General features: G+C 26.3%; 1 protein-coding gene across 1 annotated transcript; it reads left to right on the plus strand.

Annotated features, from left to right (window-relative positions):
• Positions 1-80: 80 nt before the first annotated feature.
• LOC129969432 (transmembrane protein 214-A-like) lies at positions 81-21,524 on the plus strand. The gene is made up of 16 exons (XM_056084001.1): positions 81-324; positions 2,734-2,924; positions 4,339-4,489; positions 5,570-5,701; positions 7,680-7,762; positions 8,940-9,045; positions 11,084-11,165; positions 11,464-11,599; positions 11,730-11,831; positions 12,842-12,933; positions 14,245-14,410; positions 15,053-15,170; positions 15,560-15,656; positions 16,612-16,780; positions 18,137-18,288; positions 21,334-21,524. The coding sequence occupies exons 1-16, from the start codon at positions 207-209 to the stop codon at positions 21,449-21,451; spliced, it is 2,013 nt and encodes a 670-aa protein (XP_055939976.1). The 5' UTR covers positions 81-206; the 3' UTR covers positions 21,452-21,524.
• The last annotated feature ends 2,860 nt before the right edge of the window (positions 21,525-24,384 follow it).

A 24,384-nucleotide genomic window follows, 5' to 3' on the forward strand; every position in this document is an offset into this window, starting at 1 on the left:
ATGATTATACATTTATAAAATGTTAACTTATTTTAATCTCATCAGAAGTCTGTATCTGGCAACACTTTTTACATGTCATGTTGATGTTTGGTTTCGTATCTGAACGCCACGCCACTGGACTTAGTTACCCGTCGGCAGTTTTAGAAAAGTTGATTAGATTTTAATTGTATGGTTAAATTTTGATTTCCATTTTTTCCCCAATAGTCATGGCTGGTGGTCAGTGGGAAGTTGTTGGTGGAAAAGCAAAGAAAGGTAAATCTAAAGGTTCTGGATCAAAAACATCAAAGGAAAAGCCGAAGGAAAATGCAGCATTTGAAGCGTCAGGTATTTCACCATCTTTCCGAATATCTCATTGATATTTGATTATTAGTCAAACTTTTTTGTTCTATTATCTAAGAAATTTGTTCCATTATTTGTTTTTTTTTTCATTAGTGTATGTGAACAATTTTAGAATAAAATAATCTTGAAGATATAGTTTGACATATTTAATTTCTTATGTGGACTAAAAAAATTCCTTTAACATATTATCCTGTTTTAATTACAAAGTTAATTTTTTTTTCGTTTATAAGGAATCTTCATCAGAATTTTCTTTTTTCATCGTTTCAAAGATAATGAAAATTTCGCTTCTTGATACTTATTCTAAAATGTTTAATGCTTTATTTACTGAGTTATATATCTTGAAAAAGATTTATAATGTAATTACAGTTTTTCTCTACGTTTATTTAATGTGAATTTCCAGCTGCTTTTTCCATATATACTTTTAAAATCAATAAATGTTTCAAAACTTTGGGTTTTTTTTTTCGTAATCAGTAACAATCGAAACGAAACACATTTCTGGATTTGTGCATTTTAGAATCAAATTTTACCGTCCTTGATGTTAATTATTTTTTATGTAATAATTATAGAACATTTTTAATATTTCAAGCACCTTTTATATAAATTTGTTTATTTTATTTTTTATCCAATCTTTATTTTTTTATTTCTCAATGTTATATTTAGCACAATTCATAAGGCTCAGTTTTTTTTGTTCGAATCCTATATCATGTCTGACAATCAAAATAAATTTTGTTACTATTTATGAAATACTTATTTACTGCAGAAGACTGCATCTTTTTTATCTGATGACCATAAAATATTAAATATTATCATTAACTGAAAATGATGACGAATAAATCTGCAATAATTTTTTATGTTCATACCTATAAACAAATCTAGAAAGTTATCCATTTAAGGTAGGTGCATAGTAATATCCTGATTTATGTGAATTTAAATGACATTTTTTTCGTCTGGCTTTGATTTCCTTTATAGATCATTTTGTCTATGATTATCAATTATGCACTTGCAAAATGTGCATCATATATTTGTCGATAGTAATGTAAGACCTGTGGTTAAAAAAGAATTTGGTTTTTTAACCTGTGGTTAAAAAAGAATTTGTAATTTTATCTCGTAAGAAAAATGAATGTTAAGGTTGGAATCTGAAACTGTTTAGGTTTTTGTTGATAGAATAATTATTAATTATTAAATTAGTTATTAGAATTTGAAATAAAAAAGTATTTTAAAAATATAACCTAGAAATTTATGTGCCATTTATTTGGAAAACAAATTCTAAAACTTAGATGAAAATTTCTCATTTTTTGAGAACTGGTTTGATCATTACTTTACAGGTGAATTCAGATATTGATATTATTGTCTATATAAATTCAATAATGTTTCATCTCACTTGCATTTGACTACTTTATTATAATTTCAATTAATTTTGACTCAACTGTGAAAGTGCTTTTTTCTTTTAAAACATAACAATGTCCTCAAAATGAATTATAGAAAATGATCATTTATAAATCTTAATAAAATTATAAATGATAAAACAATGAGGTCTATTACAGAATTAAGAAATCATGCCATATTTTAGATAAGGGATGTTATTTGAATGTAATGTTGCAAAAACCCTGAATTAGTGTTAAAATGAAAATTTATTGATTTCTCTTTTCAAAAATATAAAAAAAAAAAAAAAAATGTCGGAACTGATTTGGCTATTCATATAACAGAAGAAGTTTCCAGTTTTGTCTGTTCAAGTTGATAATAATGTATTCAATGAGCTCTTAAACTGAATGTAGTAATGAGTTATGAATTGTGGAGCTTATAGAAATGCATTCAGAGGTGGAGCCTATAGAGATGCATTTGGAGCTGTAAAGAATGACATCCTCATGTATAATTTTATATTTAATTGAAGTCTTTGTTTTTTTCTTGCTTCTAGTTAATTTTGAATCCATTGTTTTAAATATATTTTTCCATATAAAATTAATATTTACTGGAATTTTTAAATTCAGTTTTTTTTAAAGATGAACACATATTGCTTTATAATGAAATAATTTGAAATTTAATTTTATTAAACACGATCATGAAATTATACATAAAAACTTTTAGCGTGTTATTTATTTGTTACAATAATATAATTTTTATCCTTCTAACAAATTTTCTGTGAATAAACAATCATGTTCATTTGTAGATTGTCCTATAGAAATGAAACTTTTATTTGTAAATGACAAACTTTATTATTAAGCTAAACAATTTTAAATTGGAACTTTTTAAAAAATGTTTGCTGAATTATACATATATTTATATAGATTTTGCTGTTTTTGGTAAGTCCCATTTGAAATATCATTTTAACAAATAAATTTGATACATAAAATTAAAATTGATTTATTAACAAATTTTTAAAAAATTGCTTTGTAGTTGCTGGTCCAATAAAAGAAAGTCCAACATCTTTTAGCATTCTTGCTGAAAAGGAAAAAAAAGAGCCTTCAAAGCCTAAGGTGAATGGGAGTGAAGCAACAAAAAATACAGAAAAAAATCAGCAGAAAAAGAAAAAAGGCGAGAAGAAACCTGCTTCTTCAAAAATTACTTTGGAAGATGTATTTGCTTCAGTGAGTCATTAAAATTTTCCTTATATGCTTTTCAAGCTGCACTTATCCTATGGTTACTATGACATTTTAGCAGATCGTTAGCTTTGCTATCAATGAGTTGCAACTTCTAGACTTAATTCCAAGGATGATATGTCATGTATCTTAGTTCTGTGCACATTAAATCTGCCACATTTAAAATTCATCTCATTGGTAAATGTTGAAGTGTGTACAGAATGTGCTGATTTGTTGTATTTGTCATCTGATCATATTTTAAAATTAATATGTCAATTCCAAAATGGTCCTCTAGCTATGAAAAGAGTGTTAATCTAAATAAACTATTTCTTTTTTATCTTGTAGATTTTTCTGTCAAGTTGTTCCAAGAATACAATGATCTTGCATTATTTAAAATATTGATTATTTAAAATATTGATTATTGATTTCGTCCTATATGATGCTGAATAACGTTACAACTTTTATGTATTGCATAAAGATTTTTTTTTCTTTTCTCATATGTTGCACATTAGAGTTTGAATAATATCTATCAAAAATTTATCTTTAGTATTAAGTATTAAAGTAACTGTATCTATATATATATTTATGTATTATATATATATTTATTTTTTATATCCTGCCATTAGTGTAAACTTTTATGTATTTCTATTCAAAGCTGAATTTTAAAGAATAGTTTACATTTTTCAAGGATTTCAGACTTGGTATCTTGCATTTTCTCTTTACTTTTGTAAATAAAATTATATGGATATTTTGTTAGTTTTGTCTAGATTTCCAGCTATTTTAATTCTTGAAATTATATATATTGATTTAATTTTTGAAATAGGAAGTAGATATGGAAATAAAATGAAGATATGTCTAAAGTACAAGTAGCTTATATAATATGAATATTAGCATTGATTATTTTCATTGCTGTTTATAAACTGAAAACTAATTTATAAATATTTTAAAGGCAAGATAATATATTCTAAGTACAAAAATTTGACTGTATGTGGCAAAGGATTATTTGGTTTCATTTCTTCAAGATTTCCTGAAAGGCTTCAGAATCATCTACATATGTTTTTCAGACTATACCTGTAATTGTTAGAATTATTTGTTATGAGAGAAGATAATTAAAATCTTTAATATATTTATTACTTTGACTGTTTGCAGAATGTTATTAAATTTTTATTATAGCTAAAAGTTTTGACATATATTGTTTGCCCTTAGCATAACAGCAAAACATTAAAGAGTATTATTTTATTATGTATTCATAAAAGATAGTAGAGGAGGTAGAACAAATGATTTTTTTTAATTGATATTATTTATTTTTAAGATTTACTTTCTTTTGATGAAACATTCGAGTCTATTCTGTTCAGTATATTATTAAAAAAAATTGAAAACTGGATAACTTCATAAGAGTTTTACCAGTTTGTTTGAATTTCAGATTACTGAAGAAGATGTGAAGAACCACCTTGCAACTTTAGAGGTTTTATGCCCAGATTCACCACTTTTGTGGCTAAAAGATTTGACTTCATACCTGAATGTAAAGTTAGATATTGCTGTTGAAGATCTAACATTTGCATCAAAACCACTTGGTAAGTTTTGAAATATTTAGAATTATATTTTAAAAAAAATAATATGCAGATAAAAAAAGATACATTAATATGCAAAATTATTTATATATATATATTAAAATCACGATCAAGCATATTTATCATTCAAAATCTCTTTCACTAAAAAATTGCTTTGCAATTATAAATTTTTTTTGCCTGTATGCATTCATCAATTAATAGAATGTATTATTTCCAATTTATTAATATTTATTTATTTTTCTTAAATAAATGCCACCTAAATTGAATGTTTAGTAATAGATGGCATAATATATGCCTAATTCCATAAAACTATTTGTTGAATAATAAATATTTTTGCTTTCATAGTATGATAATTAACAAAAAAAGATCTATTATCATTTAGATACTTTTTAATTGGCAAGTATACTCCATAATATTTGTATAATAGTAAAATCCTAAATTATGTCAGCATTGTTGCAATGTAGTTAAGATTTTAAAGTAGCATGAAAATTTAATTGTAAATTGATAAAACAAAATTAATTTCCCAATATCAAGATTGTGTAAATATAGTAAAAAAAGTCTGAGTACTGAGTTTTTAAAAAACAATTTTAAAATAATGGCTTAAGTGTGATTTAAACTATTGTTGAACAGTATCAGATTTAAGTAATGAAGCAATGTTAAGGAATGAGCAACTTGCCTGTTCCCATATTTTGATTTTTTATTAATGATTGAGCTGTGTAGTGATCTGATTTAAAGCAAGGTAACTAAAAATTAATATATTGATTTGAGTGCAACATCCTAAAAAACTGTTTATTTGTGATACGATTTTGTTTAATTAACTAGTAATTACGTAAATTTTTGATCTTTAAATGTTGGAATTGTTGCAAATTTTTGAAGAAAAAAAATTATATCATTTAGATATTCTTTTTTATAGTCTTTCGTGAAAGTGTTTAATTTAGTTTCATTTCATGTACCACATACACAACATATAAACAGATATGTACAGCAGCTTATAAATCTTTTTATTTGTATTGATAGGGAAATTTATTTAAACTAATTTAGTTTTTGTAATTTTATGTCAATAATTTTATCTGTTTCTTTTAGGTTATCCATCTATGCTGTTAAATAAAAAAGTTTATAAGCAAATTATGGGGATTCTAAATAAGTGCACTCCTCAAATGTTGCAACTGTTTTATGATTTTTGTTTACAAAATATGGTTCAAGATATTTTAAAAGGTAAAACAAACTATGCTTTATTTAATTTTTAAGCAATAACTATTACTGCTTTTTATATAATTTTTTAATCAATGTGCATTTATTCTTGTATTCAAGTTTTAATTGCTGGAAATATTTTCTAGTTTAAAAATCTTTGGTGTTAAAATTTTCAACAACTGAACAACTCTGACTAATTATTTCAGAAGTTTATATAAGCTTATATTACAAATTTACATTTTAAAAAATAATCATTTTTAATTCTTGCACATTAATTTTGGAAACACTGTATTTTTAAAAATACATATAAATTATTTTTGTGCCTGTTTGTAAGAAAACTTAATAGTACAACTAAAAATTAAAGTATGTTATTGGTTAGCATTACTTCATTTATTTCTAAATTATTTATTTTTTGAGCTAATTGCAGAACAACATTGCCTTTATTAATATTTGAGAAATAAAGAAAACATCTTTTGAAATAATTGCAAATGTTTTTTATACTTTTTTCAGTAATGATTTTATTCTTATTAAGAAACATTTAATCTTTGTTATAATTGTAGAATTTATCGAGAGAATTTTCAACCAAACAATATGTTCAATTTTTTTAAAACAATAAATCATTATGATAGAAGTTATTTTCTATTTCTCCTTTTGATGAGTCATTTAATTTATGATTTGCTTGTATATTGATTTAAGCAGTTTGAGAAAGTTTTATTTGGTTTCAAAATAAGTACTACATATCAAAGAAATTTATAATCACAAAAGTAATAGCTAGATAACTGTTTGTCTAACAATGCTGAGCTTCAGTGAGTGGACATGATCTTTACTTTGAGCATTTAGATGAAAGAAAGTATACATGCATATTATTAATGAATTAAATGGAAAAAATGGTATGTATGAATGCCTCCATAGTTCTTTGTTCTCATAAGTGTACCTCAAGACAAATGTTTTACTGTATGGTAACAAACACAGAAAAAGTTTTTTTATTTAAAATCAGAAAGCTTCATTAAGTTATTCATGATAAAATTAAATAAGATGACAAAAATAAAAAATAGAATGCACTGTAAAAATTTTAGGATTTTGTGATTCCACTATGCTTACATACTACCTGTTTTTGAATGTGCGAAAATTGTGTACACAAAAGTTACATTTATAAAATTTACTTAAAGCGTTACAAATCTGAAATGTATTTCTATAATGAGTGTAGATACTTTTTTTCTTTCTCATAGAATAATGTGGTTGCTTTTTCTGATCAAAATTGAATAGTTTTTTTTTTTTTAAATATTTTAATCAGAATTATGTGATTTAATACTTGTGTATATATATTGAATTAGCTACACTGAATTTACAATTTTCTATAAAATTACAATTGTATTTATAATTTACCAATACTCTTAGTTTTAGAGATTGCTCTGATTTCAATAAAGAATTTGTCTGAACTACATTTTATGTTTCTGTAATTTGTGTATTGGAATGAAACGCTTACCAGCAAGGCAAATTTTTTCTTTCAAACATTTTCAGGTTTCTACTATTTTGTTTGTTTTATGGAGCTGTTTTAGTCCATCAGTTAAGAATGCTTTTACTGTATAAAGCGAAATCTTAACCATGTCATATGCCCAGCATCAAATGTTATGGTTTAATAACTGAGTTTCTGAATTGAAATTTTAAAATATGTTTCTGAGTCTAAATTTGTTGAGCATAGCATATTTAAATATAAAATACATAATTGTAACATTAAACTTTATCAAACCAATAAACTAAATATCTTTTAATAAAATGCTAAATCTGAAAAATGTGTGCATCTAGACTGAATCTTCAGTTAAACTAGGGTAATCTATTTGATTATTCCAATTATTATTATTATATTTTTGCTGTTCTTTATTGTTTCTATATATAACTCAAAATAAGAATTAATTAAAAAAAACTGTATTATCATTTTCTTATGCACAGTCTGTAAACAGCCATTGCATTATAATTCCAAATTGAATCTTTTATGTTTCAGGTTTGCATACAATGGGCTACAGAATAATGCTTCAAATTATTGCAAATGAAATGCCTTCGGTTGCTTTGGGAAATATTTCTAAAGTGAGCATTCCTCTGCATGTCTTTTTCTTATTTACTTCTCAACTAAAAGAATTATAAATTCTTGTAAATGCATAATTCCAGTCTTATTTTACATGTGCAAAAATGGTATTAATACATTTATTAGGCAATAAGTTATTAAATGTAAGCAATATTTTTGTCTTTTAAAATTACAGAGTTGAACTATTATTAAAATTTTAATTTTTTTTTCATGGGAAATCTTTATTGTTTCATTGAACTGGTAATAGTTTAAAAAAATCTTTGATTAATGTTTAAAGGTTATAATTTTTTTATGACTTTGAAATGAGGTTATAAAATGCAAAATAAAGTATTCAAGAACAGAAATGTTTTTTTTGGTGGATGTTCTTCAGAAAAGTAGTTATTATTTTGGTTGCCTAATATAATATTATTATACTAATTTAACATAAGTAAAGGGTTATATAAGTCTATTGTTTTTGCTATAGTAATCTATACATAGTATAAAATGAAGTCTCCTGAAAGCGTCTATATGTTTGAACCACAAAAACTCGAGAAATAGTTAACTGATATTAGAGATATTTATAATACTTTGTAGAGCATTTATTGGGGAAGGTTTTAGTCCATTAAAGTCATATCAAAATAAAAAAAGGAGTTTATAATTGTGATTTTAATTATTCCGTGCATGTGCAAATAGCAAGAACTGTGGTATGCATATGCAATACATTTCTTTGTTTATGTCTGATTTTAAACAGCAATTCAAATCTCATTATGCCCAAAAAAAGGAAATACAACCTTGGCCGGAACACCTTAAATGCCAAAAAGCTTCGTGTGTTGCGCGATAGAGGAAAATGAAGAGGAAATAAAAGTTCGGTTAGCGAATATCTGAGAAATAATGAACTTAGGGAAGGAGCACTTCTGTTGAACGAAGTAAATGTCTCTCTTTAAAATCTCATGAAAAGTGCAAATTATCATTATATCAAATTATATATACAAAATATATTTTATTTGGAGTTTTATCTTACTTCTATAATAAAGTAGAGCTTTAATTTTTTGCATTTGCTACATTTTGGAGATAGACGATTTTTTATGAACATTTTCAAAGCCTTTTAATTTAAAAATAATTTGAAGAATTAATTATAAATAAAAGCAATATCAATTACAAATTTATTTTTTATTTAATTCTTAAACTTTTATATTTCAGTGTGTTGAATTGTGTACTTCTCATCAAAATCGCCAAAATATTTGTCTCTCTATTTTATGGGCAGCTGGTCAAGCTGGCAACAATAACCTGGAAGCAGGTTTCAGAGGTATGGAAATTTGATAGAAACTTATCTTCTAATTTTGTAAATATTATACAGAATATTTAATTGTATTTGAAAAAAAATATATGTGCATGTCTGTTAAAATAATTTATAATATAGTGTTTAAGTTTGTGATTTTGTTTATATTTATTCCATTTTAAATTCTTTAAATATAATATGTATATTTATTTTTTATTCATATAGTTTGTTTGTTTTTATAAATTTTTGATAATTAATAGAATAATTGAAAATCATACTAAAGTAAATGATCTGTTATCAAAAGTTAAGATCATAAACAAATTTGATAAACATTTTTATGAAAGAATTTTTATGTTTGTACAGTAAAAATCACACAAAACAAACACAAGAAAATGTTATATGTAAGATTTGTAAAATTGCAGTGTACTATTATTTATGGATGCAGTCACTAGAGATATAATTGATTGAAAGACTGTATAAATTGCACTGAATTCTGTGGATGAACTGTGAATAAAGTTGAAATGAGAATTACGTTTTTAAAAAATATTTCTAACTTATGATTCTAATATTTGTGTGCATAACTTTATTGTGTATTACAGAAAAACGTCGATTAGTTGACTTTTTTTTAAAAAAACTTTTTCACTGAAAAGGTATAGATTATACTTAAGGAATTGTATTTGTCATAAATTATAGACTATGTTGTTATTATATATAGATACATTTAATTAAAAGGTATTAAGTTTTCATTATTTTTGGGAGTCTTCAGGATGAATTTACCTAACAAAATCACAGCATTTGATGATTGGTTAACAGACAAATAAGATAATGAACTGATTTTTGAATTAAATACAATGTTAACTAGATGCTCCTAGTTGTAGATTCTGGCTTTGATAATGATTATTTTTTATTGAATTTCTATAAAATTTAGCATGTTGTACAAATGTTATTTGAATACTTTGAAAATTGTTTAAAATAAAAATTTAGAATCAACATACTTCCACTTAGTGACTTTTTAAAATATGTTTACTTTCTCAGATATGAAGTACGTACAACTGAGCCATGTCTGGCTCTTTGATCATTAAATCACAATAAACCAAACAACCAATGAAATTTCATATTGCAAGAAATATACTCAAACGCAAAAAGCTTTCAAAATGCAAGAATAAAAATATTCACATATTATGCCATTCAGTCCAAAAGTAATATTTTTGGAACTATATGAGCCTATGAACATGATAATTCAAAAAATACATTAAGCTGAAGGATGAAATCTGGTATGTGTTTAACCACAAAATTTAGAAAAACTCTTTTTAACTAAACTTAGTTTGATTGTAAATTTTCATTTTACTAAATTTGCATTGCTAATTGTATTATTAGTATTTCTACTTAAACATCAGCTTAATTGTGATTGTAATACAGAATTTTTTTTGCTTTTTACCGCCTTGCTTGCATTTTCTCACACTCGGTGTTTTTCGGCAATTAATTGAAATAAATATTTTGTTGTAGTTAAAATGATGGAAACACAATTTTCTGAAATAGGTTAATTCCTTATTATGAACTAGATTTTAAGAAACTAATGTCTACATTTAGCATCATAAATACTCTGTCTCCTTAGATTTCTATTAAATTTTGGACTAATCCATTGAAGGGAAAGTCTGTCCTTGTGTGTATGAACCCGATAACTCGAAAGTGCAATGACTAGATAGATGAAGTTTAATTCATAATGATGTCATCATACATGTAAATGTGTATTAAATTTTGGACAAAATCTTTCTGAATGGTGATCATTTGTCTGCCTGTTTATTTGCATGTATGTGAACAATGTGGATGTTTAATTGATGCAGCAATTTATTGTTATCATTTGCTAAATAATTTTTTCATAAATCGTTTTAAGCTCCATTTTAATGTCATTATAAATATTTCCTATCTGTAATTTTTTCTAATTGTGATTTATATTTCGTATGAAGAATTATCTGTCATTGCCATCAAATACTTAGTTATTTATATTAATCAAGAAGCATAATATCTGCCTTTAAAAATGTATTATTATTTTGCACTATTTTAGTATGGATTGATCTCATGTTTCCTCTTATTGGAGCAAAGAACTGCACCTCTTATGCTGTTGATTATTTAGAAAAATTGATTAGGTAAATATGTGAATGCAGATATTGATCAATAATTTAAATTGATTATGTAAATACATAGTATAAATCAACCTTCACTGTATATGAAACTTGTCTGTGTTTAGTGTAAACCATATTTACTAATTTCTATGTTGCGAATTCTATGTCTAATTTCAGAATTGAAATCATATTTTTATGATTTAAATTTTTGATATATTAACATTATCTGTCATTTTATAATATATGTTTAAAGCTAGTCTTTAAAAAATTTTTAATATTTTTTGACTATTTTTTATTTAATTTTTTTTCCCTTTCCTTCTAGTGGTGTTGATGTGACCAAGTGTGATAAAAGTCTTCTTGGTGTGAGAGATTTGTTTCCTATATTGGATTTTATTTATTCTAAAGAGTTAGTAAAGAGTGTACAAAAGAGATTAGTTGCAGTTTATCCAACTTTAAAGGTTAGTTAATATTTATTATAGAAGTTAATTTATTGTGCCCCTAAAAATGATCTCAAATTGAGGTTTTGATAAACACTATCTTTACATATTTTTTTAGTTATTCAAAAGTATTGCTTGCATTATTTTTTAGACTCTTAGCTATGGTCCTGATCCCGAAAATGTTTTAAGGAATTATTTTCCGTCTTATTTACGAAGGCTTGAACCACAGTGTCCACAACTATTAAAAGAGGAGGTAACTTTTTTTCCTCAAAAGTTTCTGCTTTGTTTTATAAATTCATAAAAGTACTGAAATGTGTATTAATTTTATATGGAAGTAAACATCACATATTTATTAATCAGCTGCAGCTTCATTTAGAAATGTCACCAATTTTTGAGTAAATCTTTATTCATTACTTTATCAGAAAAAAATCTTAACCAATACTTTTTTTCTCCAATAACTTTAAATTTCTAATAACTACATTCTTGATTTTACCAATTTTTTTTATTTATTCTGATAATGAAAGTATTTATTTGTAATGCTTGGTAAAAAATGAAAAAAAAAATGAAGTTAATTATTTTGAAATGAATATTTGATATGTTCTGATAGTTGCTCTTAAAAATGGATAAAATGCTTATTTATAAGGTCTTGTCTATATGAAAATGGAAAATTGTTCACTTGAAATGTTAGGTGATTTTTTTCTTTTGAAAGTTTTTCCTTTTAAAGCATTTCAGTGTTCATAATTTTATTTTAAAAGTTGATTATTATACATTAAATAGGAGAATCTTTAAAGGAAGTATTGAATTTTCTAAATCTCACTTTAATTTCTAATGTCTAAATCATTTTATCAATATTTATTGATATCATTTTGGCAATTTAGAGAACTGAACCTAAGTAAATTCAAATGAATGAATTTTATTTATCTGCTAAGCATATCAATACATTAAAAAATTTTAATGTATTGAAATTACTCAACAACTGTATTGAATTGCTCAACTGAAATAAAAATGGTCTTGTTAGTTTTATATGTTGTTGATATTGCAAGTGAGTCTATATGGTGAAAACAAATGCAAAATGAAATGCAGATTAAGCTTTTGTTTCTGACAAATGAATGCATATAAAAGAATTAAAATTTATATTTCCCCATGTTATATATTACAATTTTATGAAACTATATGTCAACAATTTTTTTGGAAAGTTTTTTTAATTAATTATGAATGCTTATTATAGAAGCTATTTTTGTAATTAAAGTTTTGAATTTTCAGATTTTGGGCAGCCTTGTTTATTGCTTGGAAAAAGATACTCGTTGCTACAGTATCTGGAGACAACTTTATACTAAACATTTTGTACAATCAAAGTAAGTATTAGAAGTTTTATTTCTTATTTTAAAAGTCTTTATTTCTTATTTTAAAATGTTTATTTGTGCTTTGTATGCTTTTGTATTGCTTATAATATTGAAATTCTTTTTTTTCCTCTTTAAATTTGCAAATTGTGGAAAATTACATATATGTTTAAGATCAATGCAACTTATCAAAAATTGACTTGCAATCCTCTGTTTAGAAACTGTTGAATATTAGGATCAGATTTAACTCACACTGACCAAGTGTTAAATTGTGCTTTCTTGCCCTAACATATCTAATTAGTAATGAAATCATTGTGTTTTCATTTTGCATCTTAGAGAACATTGTGTTCTTATTAATATTATTTCTTGGAGAACATTGTGTTATGGAAAAACCAAATCTGGTATGTGTGTGTGCGTGCGTGCGTACACACAGTGAAAAATTTAATTGGCCAATAAAGAATAATAATGGTTTATTTTATTTAAAAACATTGAAAAAGCATTTGCTAAACAGCATGTGCAATAAACAGCAGCACATAAGTACCAAATTAGTTATAAAACACAACAAAGAACTTGCATAGAATCAACATTACAAAGCGGGAATTAACTTCACTCTTTCTTGAGCTCACACAACTACTATTAACTGCTCTTTATGATTATAGATTTTAATGAATGCAGTAAAATAGTGACATGTCCTCTGATATTTCTAAAACTGCTGTTTACAATGTTCTACTCCTCAGATTGACATTTAAGAGACTATGTTTTAATAAAAAAACAATCATGGTAGAAAAAAAATAGAGCAACTAGAACATGTAAACTCCCTTCATGCCCTTCCAAAGGAAAATGCTGCAAAACAAGATATACTTGCAAAACTTGTTATGCACCATTACATGTTAGTAATTGTTGCACCATTTATCAAACTGAAAACTAACATCAAAAGTTAAATATTAAATGAAATTTAATTCTACTAAACCATAAAAAGGTTATTTTGTTTCACTTCCACATAGAATTACAAAATAATAGCTGATGTTATAAGATAAATTCTGAGTTTAATTGTTTACATTATTGTTTGACAATAATGTGTAAGATAAATTTAATTGGGTATGACAATGCATAATCTCATTGCTAACTTGAGTTATTATGAAATCTTCCGTAGCTTAAGATAGAGATCTTACTTTTTTATCTGTAGAAAGGAAATAAATTGCTAGATCTTTGATCCACATTTAATTTTTTTAATTCAATTTGGCATAAATTGCGGCTGCAATAACAGAAAAGTACCTGAAGACAATTTTCGCTATACTTGTTTAATGTCTGATTTGATATTTTCAGATTGCTCATTTCCCACCTAAATGGCAAGTGGGATAAAATGCCTGCCAAATTTCCAAAGAGGTGCTTGAGAGATACCTTGTCTGTCTTTCAAGTTACCAATGAAGAGCTCCTGAGTAGCAGTAAAAAGAATCTACAAGATATTGAAGAGTGTATTCTTATTAATAAAGTAAGTCAGTTAAAAATATACTTGCCTTTTTTAATTATATCATGGCATTATTTGATTAAATCCCACATTTCTCTAATTAAAATTATTTAAAATTCTCTTCTTGCAAGCATTTTTAATGTTAAAATAACTATAATTGCTTGTTAGACTTTTAAAATCAACATTTAAGTATATCTTTAATACATATTTATTAAGATATTTTTATAGTTAATATTAGATTTTAAAGTATGCTTTCATAATTAGTAAATAAAGATGTAATACATAAAATAAAAAAATGCTTTCCTAAAATGAAAAATTTTATAAAAATTGAAAATTAATTGAAATTTTACCTATTTTATTTGATGCTTTTCTCTTTTTGTATGTTTTCCAGTTTTTTGTAAATTTAGTGCATTAGCTAATTAAGAAGTAAATTAGATGGCATAAGCTAATATTCAATTTATTTATTTTTAATGTAATGTGTTTTTCTTTTAAAATTATAATATATTGTTAATTCCTTCAATATTATTTTACCTGTTTGATGAAATGTTAGAATTTATACCTTCCTTTATCAACTTAGTTACAACTTAAAACCTGTGTTACTATAATTATTTCCACACCTAAATTTTCACAAATGTGCTCATTTATTTTTAACTGAAAATTTTGCAGGAACTTCTTTCCAAGTTGAATGCTGGAGCATTTTCTTGGCCTCGTTTTATCCTGCTTTTAATACTTATGGTCAGTTCCGTATTGACATTTGATACTTTATATCACGGGTCTTTTGCAGGTAACCTGTTTGATTTTGAAATTCTTTAAATAAAACAGCAATTATATGTATCAATTACAATCTCTGAATGATGTTTTGTTACATTTTATACAAAATCTTTGAACGTTTCAGGGTTTTTTTTTCTTTTTTTTTTAAAGATTTTATAATTTTTTTATTTAAAAAATTTAAATTTTATTCTTTGTATGTTGTACATGGAATAGGCTAAAAAATATGAATTAATTTAATAACTAATGTTTCATAATTTAAAAAATATATATCATGGCTGTGCTAATATATATTATATTGCAACTCACTAATGTTCTGTTTTATTTTAATGTATTCTGTGATTGTGAAACTTTGTAATGCATGCATTATTGATTTTTCTTCTTTCCTCTTTTTTTTTTTTTTAGATTCCTTTACAGGGAAATTTATGAAAGATTCTGGCTTATTAGTCATTTGTATTCAAGCGGGTGAAAAGCTCAAATACTTTTATGAAAAAGTTCAGAAGTAAGTATTTCCCTTCTGGACAATCAAAACTGAGAAACCATCTGATTGTTGGATGTATTTTAAACTTAATAAACAACCCTAAATTATTGTTAAAAATAAAGAATTAAATTTAAAACACCGGTTAAAATAATTTTATATATAAAATGATCTCAAATGAGTGAAAATGATATTTAAATAACTGTTTCATTTTAATGCAGTGAGCTAAAATATTTTAAAACCTAAATCAAATAAAATTGATATAAAATCCTTTTATTTAAATACAAACTGATATTCTATTAAATTGATTAACAGATTATCTATTATAAATTTTTTAACATTAACATCTTATGTCCAGTAATATAAAAACAATGTCTCTTTCACGAATGTAAATTTTAATAAGAAATTTTGGTCTTTTATATTATTGATTGAATAAAGTTATCTATATACTTAATTATGAAGCATTTATTGGAATAATATGTGGTTAGAAAAAGTAAATAATTTAGCGAAAATCTATGAAAATTTTTGGCATGAAATTGATAAAATTTCTAATTTTTCCAGGGTCTAATAGACAGACATTATTCATTTTTATTAACAATTAATGTGACAATGATATCTTGTAAAGTTGCTATTTGAAGTTATTTCAAATCACCTCATACTTATTGAAACTTTTAGCTGCTACATTATGATTGCAAAGTTGGAAAACAATGTATTGCTGTCATTCTGTGTGTTCATCATGTATTGTAATAATATTTTATTGAAAAATGCACAAGGCAGTACTTATAATATACATTCATTTGCCTGGCTGAAACTTAGATTTTTGTTGTTATAATACTACTACTACAATTCTATGTTATATAAAGTTTTTAACATATATTACAGCATATTATATGGTATAAAAAAGTTTAAGCATATGCATAAGACTGAAATTATAACCTGATAATTTTTCTCTTCCTGATTCTTAAAATTTTTCATGCAGGTTGTCTGAAAAGTACATTCCAGTCTTTGCCAAATGGTCTCAAGACACATTATTGCCAACTCTCGATCTTGCTGTGAAAAAGCTCTCTACAATTCTTGTTCTTTTGTGGGACAGCACTCAGGGATTAAGATTATGGTGCAGCAAGAAATTGCCATCATTTTTGGAGCTGGTGAGTGCACATAAATAATTCCATTTTTAACTGAATTCAATTCATTAAACTTTTAACTATTTTGAACTCTAAGCATTGAGGTTTGAAAATGTATAATTCATATTTTATTACATTATAATCTTTAGAATTTGAGGAATTAACCTGAAAATTTTAATAGAAATAAATTAATAAATATAAATTAACCATTTTAGAATTTAAAATACAGAATGGAAAGTCATTGATTGGCTGCATAGAAGCTTATAATTATGAGTGAAAATAGCATTTTCCTTGCATGTCATAAGAAAAATGAATTATTTAGAATTATACAAGTTTTTATAAATCATATTGAAGAGAATTTCATTTTTTTGTAGTAAACATAAAAAGCATCTATATACATGTATATGTGAAATGATATGCATATCAAAGATTATGCTATTCAATTTTTCATTTTAATATTCAAAATATTTATATCAAAATTTTTTTCATTAATTTCTTAAATATTTTATTAATTTTGCAGTTTTTAAACACTGATTTAACTTAATAATTCTTGTAAAGATGAAATTTAAAAACCATTTTACTCGCTTTCTGTGCTCTTAATTTTAAAATTTTACATAGTTGTATGTTCTCAATAACAATACTCTATTTTGATATTTTTCATAAATAGTTATTATTTTGATTATTTATCAATCTATTAATTTAAATATGCAAGTAGTGCCACCTAGTAGTGAATTTTAGAAAAATCAGTTTTAAGAATAATTTATTTTGTGATGATAATTATAAATGAAAGACAACTGTAAAAAGTAGTCATATTAAAATGTATACTAATAAAAGCCTGTTTTTGAAAATTGTTTATATTGAATTTGTATTTATTCATTTCATCAACAAATTTATATAAAAAATTTTTGGTTAAATAATTTGTATAAAAATGTATTTAAATTAATTTTATGCTTTTTGAAAATTGTTTATATTGAATTGGTATTTATTCATTTCATCAACAAATTTATATAAAAAAATTTTGGTTAAATAATTTGTATAAAAATGTATTTAGATTAATTTTATGACATGTCAATATTTAAATTTATTGTTAGGGATGGAGGGAAGGAACTATTGCAACCAAAAGTTGCATTTTCGTGATATTGAAAGTTATGTATAACTTTTAATTAGTAACTGAAGTATTTTCTGGATATTTTTTAAAGATCACATTTATTTATCAATGTGTTTGATCTTATAAATTGACAAAAAATTTTTGCAGATGATAGTCTCAAATTTTTTAGGTATTTGTTGAGGAATATGAAAGCAATTATTTCTTATTATTTAGTAAAATAGCACATGTCTCATGAAAAAAAGAAAAACAAATTATATTTTTTTTTTTTTCAGGCTGAGAAGAACTTTATTGTGTATGGTAATGCCTTTTTGGATTTGGTGACAAAAGCATCTATCATCCTATCCAAAATGGCTGTCAATGCTTTTGCATTCTTCCTCAATACAATTGATTCTTTTGCAACATGGATGGAGTCCAGCCCTGAAATGTAAGATTTTTTTTGTTTATTTAATATGATAACTTAAGGGGGGGGGGAATTGTTTTCGAGAAGTTGCCTGAATTCCAGATTTTTAACCAAATTTGCTTTTTGCAGCTTTGTGAATTGTCAATTTGTTATCTCTCTCAGATTTTGTATCAGAATAAATAAATGAAATTGTAGATATTATGATAGAATGTAAAAAGTATTTAAACATTTGTATGCTTTATGACTTCGTATGACTAGATGCATATTGACTGCAAAATATTCATCATAATATACATGAGAATAAAAAATACATATATGTATGCATATACAAATAATAATAATAACACAAAAGAAAAAAAACAAAAACATGTGAAATTTTGGGATCAGAAAATCTTTCTCAAGACTCTGTTAATAAAGGTTTTAAGAATAATTTAATGAATATTTGGATAGTTTAACAAAATTCTCTGCATTCTATGAAACATTTTCTTCCAGTTACTAGTTCATCATCCAACATAATAAACTGTTAGTGGGAGGCACATGTTGTATTCAACTGTTCACACATTATATAACTGTTAATCACAAGAAATGTTAATTTTTTTTCCATTGCCAAAATGAAGCTGTAAATTGTGAATAATAAATATTTTGGTTCTGTTGGTAGGTGACAATTTCAGGCATTTTATAGTCCTAGACGGGGAATATTACCAGACTCCTCTTTTAGTAAACTGACCTGTTTATTTCACATTCAATACATTTTTAACTTAATTTCCATGCTAATGATTTATTTTACTTTTAAGTTTAATAATTTTGTAAAAATGTATGTTTTTTTTATTCATTATATACAATTCATGACTGCATGATGTCCACATTTGCATTCAATATTATTAAAGTTTATCTTGATTAATGCTGGAATAATTAAGTGATGAAAGAGGAGGTGGAAATATTGTCAATTATGGATTGAAAATGTGTTAAAATTTTAATATTTATACAATTTTTTTACAAATTTATTTATTTGGCAATTAGATTAATAATATATTTTTTTTAAAAATAAAACTTCTTATCACCCCCTCCCCCCCACACCTCCAATCCAACTGTCTAGTTTACTTAGTCAGAAATCTGCTACTGCTTGCAAATTAATTTTGAGATGCATTATACTCTGAGATCTGTCATAAGGTTGATAACAATTATTATTTATAATATGATTTAGTAAAGAATTTTTATTATTATTTTCTTTATTAAAGAAATTGTTTTCAGGCATATCATACTAAAAATATTACTAGAAAAGACTAGATTATTATTATTACTAATTATGAAATATAATACTTTTGAATTATTTTATCATAAAAATTTGTAATAACTTTTTACAATATATTGGGATAAAAATTTATGCTCCAGATTCTATTTTGATAATCTTTCCTTTGCATCATCCTTTTGAAAAAACTTGATAAACTTACTATTATTATTTTTGTAACATTAAAAAAACCATAAAGTAATTATAAAATAATATAAGGTATAAAATAATTTGGAATGCATTTTTTTAATTATATTTTTTGATTTGCTTAATATTGGAAAATAAATCTGTATCTACACATATATCAGATAAATATTCTAATTCATTTGAAATTACTTTGGAATTTTACTTTATATTGGCTTTCAAGATGGTGTTTTTTTTAATGGAGCTACAATTATCTCTAAATGTTCTAGTTTATTTTAAACTGATGATAGATAATTATTATTAGGCTTCCAGTCCATGAAAGGTTCATTATATGCTCAGAATTATTTTATGTTAGTTTATTAAGTAATTAATATCTGATTATAAACTATATAACTGACTTTGATTCTTTAAATTGTTATTGAACTATTTATATTTTAAAAAAGTTTTAGTAAAATTAAAATAATGATTATTAAAATCAGAAGGATAAAATTTGGATATTGGTATAAAAGAAATTTTTTTTTTGCATGTCAGTTAAAGTTTATTTTTATAATTTCTGGAGCTTTAAAAATAAATTATTAGTACTGATATGTTGGGAATATTTTTTTTCAATTTTGAGATCTGCCTGTTTCTATCTTTACGAAATTGTAACAGGGGTGTTTGTGCTCCGGGGAAACCCCGGAATTCCGGGGATTTTGAACTTCGATACCCGGAAATTCCGGGGATCGTCGTTCAAAAGGAAGTAGGAATAATAATGAATTATTTATTTTGATCTGGGTAATTTTGTTTGCTTTGAAAGCAGAAAACGCAAGGTCAGTGTGTGTGGTGAAAACTTTTCCTTTCTTTCTCCAAAGGCAGTGATAATGCGTGAAAAGGGGGAAAAACTTCTTTTTTGTTCTTTCCTTATTGAGAGTTATGACTCATTCCCCCGGTTCTCGGACATTCTCTTCTGGATTCTTTTCGGCAAGTAGGCGCGGCAGAAAAAAAAGGGAGAGACTTCGTTCGACCAGATGTGCGATCACGTGACCTGGGTTCAAAGGTCTTAATTTTGCAAAAAAAGTAATTCATTGAACTTTTATAATTAGGTCATTCAATACTTCATAATCGTAATTTTTCATTCCCCCCCCCTTCTCGAAACTCCAAAATGTCGGTAGTAAGTCCGTAAAAGTTTCCGGGGATTTTTTGGGGTCCCACAAACACCCCTGATTGTAATATATAAAATTCACTGAATGAATTTTATGAAGCATGAAGGGATTTCACTTCACTTTAAATTGCATAGTGTTATGAAAAATATAGTAAATGTGTGTAAATGATTTTTTTATGAAAAAAAATTTTTTTTTTTTTCATGCGAGATAGTTGACAAATACTGTGTAGAAATTCTATTAAAAATAAAATATTTTTTGAATATTATTTTATATTTGTGTTATTTTTATTTTGTTGATTTTTTTTGCCAATAATTTACCATGCAGAATAAAATAAAAAAATATTGGAATGAGGATTGTAGAAAGAATTTTAAAAAAATTACTTTATGCAACCAAGTAAACTGTCAATCAATAAAATATATTTTAGATATAAAAATTTTATTATATTTATTTTATAATATAATTTAAATAACATAGGACTCTTTTTCTCTCTTTCAGTATGCAAGCTCTGGGAACGATAAAATCCTTCTCCATGCAGCTTGTGGAAAATCTTCAACAGAATGCCATTTATTTATTTCAAATGCTGAAAAATTATATCCCACTCTCCACCACTTAGAAAAGAACTTTATTTAGAAAAACAGATTATATTTTTCTACTGAAGTTTTAATAAATGAAATATGTACATTGTAGTTTTGTGTGCATTTTCTTGATTTATTTCCACATTATAAACTTGTGACAGATAAAATGAATTTTGAAATCAGGCTTAAGAATTTTGTGATATTAATTTAAATGTTTGTAAAGCTTAAATTCACATTTGAATTTTTGAAATATTCTTTTCTATGTATATTTAAAATTCATTCAATTGATGCTGTGTTGGGTTCTTTCTTTTTATTTATTTATTTTAAAAAAATATTTCTGAAGTTTTTGAACTTTTGTTTGGGGCGGCAGGAATCATTGCATTATTCTTTGGTGAAAAATTTATATGATTTTGATTCTCCTTGTAATGTGGCATTCTTTACAAACAAATGAATACTCTCAAATATTTACAAATTCACTAAACTAATTTAAGACAAAGTTTATAAGTTAATTTTAGTTAATATAACTAAACATCTCGTTTTAAAGCAATACTAGGGCTATTTTTTAACGGTCCTCGTAATTTGAAACCGCAGTCAGATGACGAGGACGGCACCTGAGCTGGCACCCCCTCATCAAACTTCCACACCACACTACGCCAATGGGAGGACGCTTGGCTCCGACGGGTTTAACGTGCACCAGACCCGACGTCGCAATGTTTAAAAGTCTAGGAACTCCTGAAGTAGGAAAGTTTTAATCATTTAAATTGTATGTACCCGTTTAGAACAAAGCATCTTTTAAAAAGTAAATCTAGGCATATTTTTGAAATTATCCATTTAATATATTACATCTAAACATAACACATTGCGTACGAGACACGAGATTTCTCGTTTTTTGCCAGAGGCGGTGGTAGCAGGGGGGAGGGGCAATTGCCTCCCTGTCGGTAGCGTCTTGCCCCCCCCCCCCCCCCTCCATCGGTGAGAGATTCAGAACTTCATTGGTAAAAGTGTTTACCACTTCAGGATGGTTGTAGAGAGATGCGCATTATCGAATATGATTATTTAAAAAGTGCCTTGAAGTTAATATAAAGTAAACAGTCAAAATATCCAAGTAACGATTAAAGTGTTTTGTCTATATTTGGCAAAATAATCGGTAGAGTATTAAACCAGTAATATGACGTATTTTGCGGATAATTTTTGATAGACCAACTAAATGCAATGGATGTCGAAGATGTTAAGTTCGCAGATTTTCAGACATTTGATTGAAATGTCGTTCATTTAACTTATAATTTGCACTAGTTTTGGCAATATATCCGACTGAATAAAATATCGCATTCTGCCGACAATTTCAAGGCGGCCGACTGTGAACGGAATGTGGTGAATGTCGAAGACTATACCTGCAGATTTTCAGACATTTGATTCAAATGTCTGAAAATCAAGCTTTTTAATTTCACTACGTTTGGCAATATATAACCGACAAGGTGACATGTGAATAAGACATAAAATATGTCGCATTTTGCCAAAAAATTTTGATCGGTTGAATAAGACTTCAATGCGATGGATGTCGACGACGTTAAATCCAAATTTTCAGTCATCTGATTTAAATGTTATAATGTTAATAATATAAATATAAAATTAATTATTATGAGTTATTTTGAAGCCTAATTAAAGATATTGTGCTTGCCCCCCTGTCGGCGTTGTCTTGCCTCCCCGTTGGCAAATCTCTGCTGCCGCCTCTGTTTTTTGCAGGCCAAAAGTTGTGACTGGGCCCAAGAGATATTTCGTTTTCATGTTTCTACGGATAAATCGATGCATAACCAACAAGAGACGAATATTTAATACATTAAGGACCGCAAAGAAATCTGTAAGACATACGCCTGGGACAGCATGTTTTGGGGCAAACTTGTACGTTCTAAAATTAAAATCATCCCAACTTTGTTATTTATGAATAAATAACAAATAGAACACGTGAAGGAAAAAACTCGTTTGTGGTCCGTAACAGATGGTACACGACACACGAGAAAACACGTGTGCAGTCCGTAACAGACGGGACGTGAAACACGAGAAAATTCGTTAGCTGTCTTTTATGCCTTAAAACAAGATACTGATGCAAATCTTGTACACCATTGTACAAGGAAATATGCTGTGCCAATTATCACACTCTAAAGCATTATTCAAGCCTGTTTAATAAATAATAGTTAAAATGTAAAAAAATCTTGTATATAAATACATGTATAAAATATATGGTCATATTTAAGAATACTTTATGTAAATATAATACCAAAGGCAAATTAAAAATGCGCATATATGCATCCTATTGCTTGCCAAGCAAGCTTCTAGAGCGGCCCTGGGAGCGCAGAGCGCCGGTCTCAACGTGTTAACATTCGGTTATTGCAGTTCAATAAGGAATCTATAAACATTCCGAGTATTTTATGAACTTAAGCCTTTTGCTATTTGAACTAATTGTTCCAAAGAGAGCTTCAAATTAGAGTGCTTTAAAAAATTTGTTGTCGAAGTCATTTACATTAAAATCAAATATCATTTTAGTTCGAGAACATTATTCCTTTGTTACAATGTTATCCTTTATATATATTGTTACAAACTTGTAATTTGCTTCCCATCACGGCTAGTATCACCGTAAGAAAGACCCTTTGTAAGATCTGTCCTGTGCGTCAATGACCTGTGAGCTTGGTGACCATTTGGCGACTTGGCGACGAATTTGTCGAGTTTGGAGACTAAATGGATACTACTGGAAAGTTCGAGAACTTTCACGATCCATCCACTAAGACCCGAGATACAGCCAGGTACGCCCTGATTGGTCTGAAGACTCTATCCCCGCCTCCCGGAACTATAAAAGACGGGCACTCAGAAGCTACGAAGGGGTCATGTCGTGTGTATCAGAAGAAGTTGTGTGCATCGTCAGAAATAGTGTGTGCGAGTGGTTGGAGTCGCCGACGAGTAAACAGATTTGAGAAGA

Source organism: Argiope bruennichi, chromosome 5, assembly GCF_947563725.1.
Source record: "Argiope bruennichi chromosome 5, qqArgBrue1.1, whole genome shotgun sequence".
Taxonomy (NCBI): Eukaryota; Metazoa; Arthropoda; class Arachnida; order Araneae; family Araneidae; genus Argiope; species Argiope bruennichi.

Excerpts from the sequence above, each read along its gene's own strand:
- LOC129969432 (XM_056084001.1), top strand. The coding sequence starts at position 207 with ATGGCTGGTGGTCAGTGGGAAGTTGTTGGTGGAAAAGCAAAGAAAGGT. Across the intron at positions 4,490-5,569 it reads ATTTGCATCAAAACCACTTG|GTTATCCATCTATGCTGTTA; the intron begins GTAAGTTTTGAA and ends TGTTTCTTTTAG. Across the intron at positions 11,832-12,841 it reads CACAACTATTAAAAGAGGAG|ATTTTGGGCAGCCTTGTTTA; the intron begins GTAACTTTTTTT and ends TTGAATTTTCAG.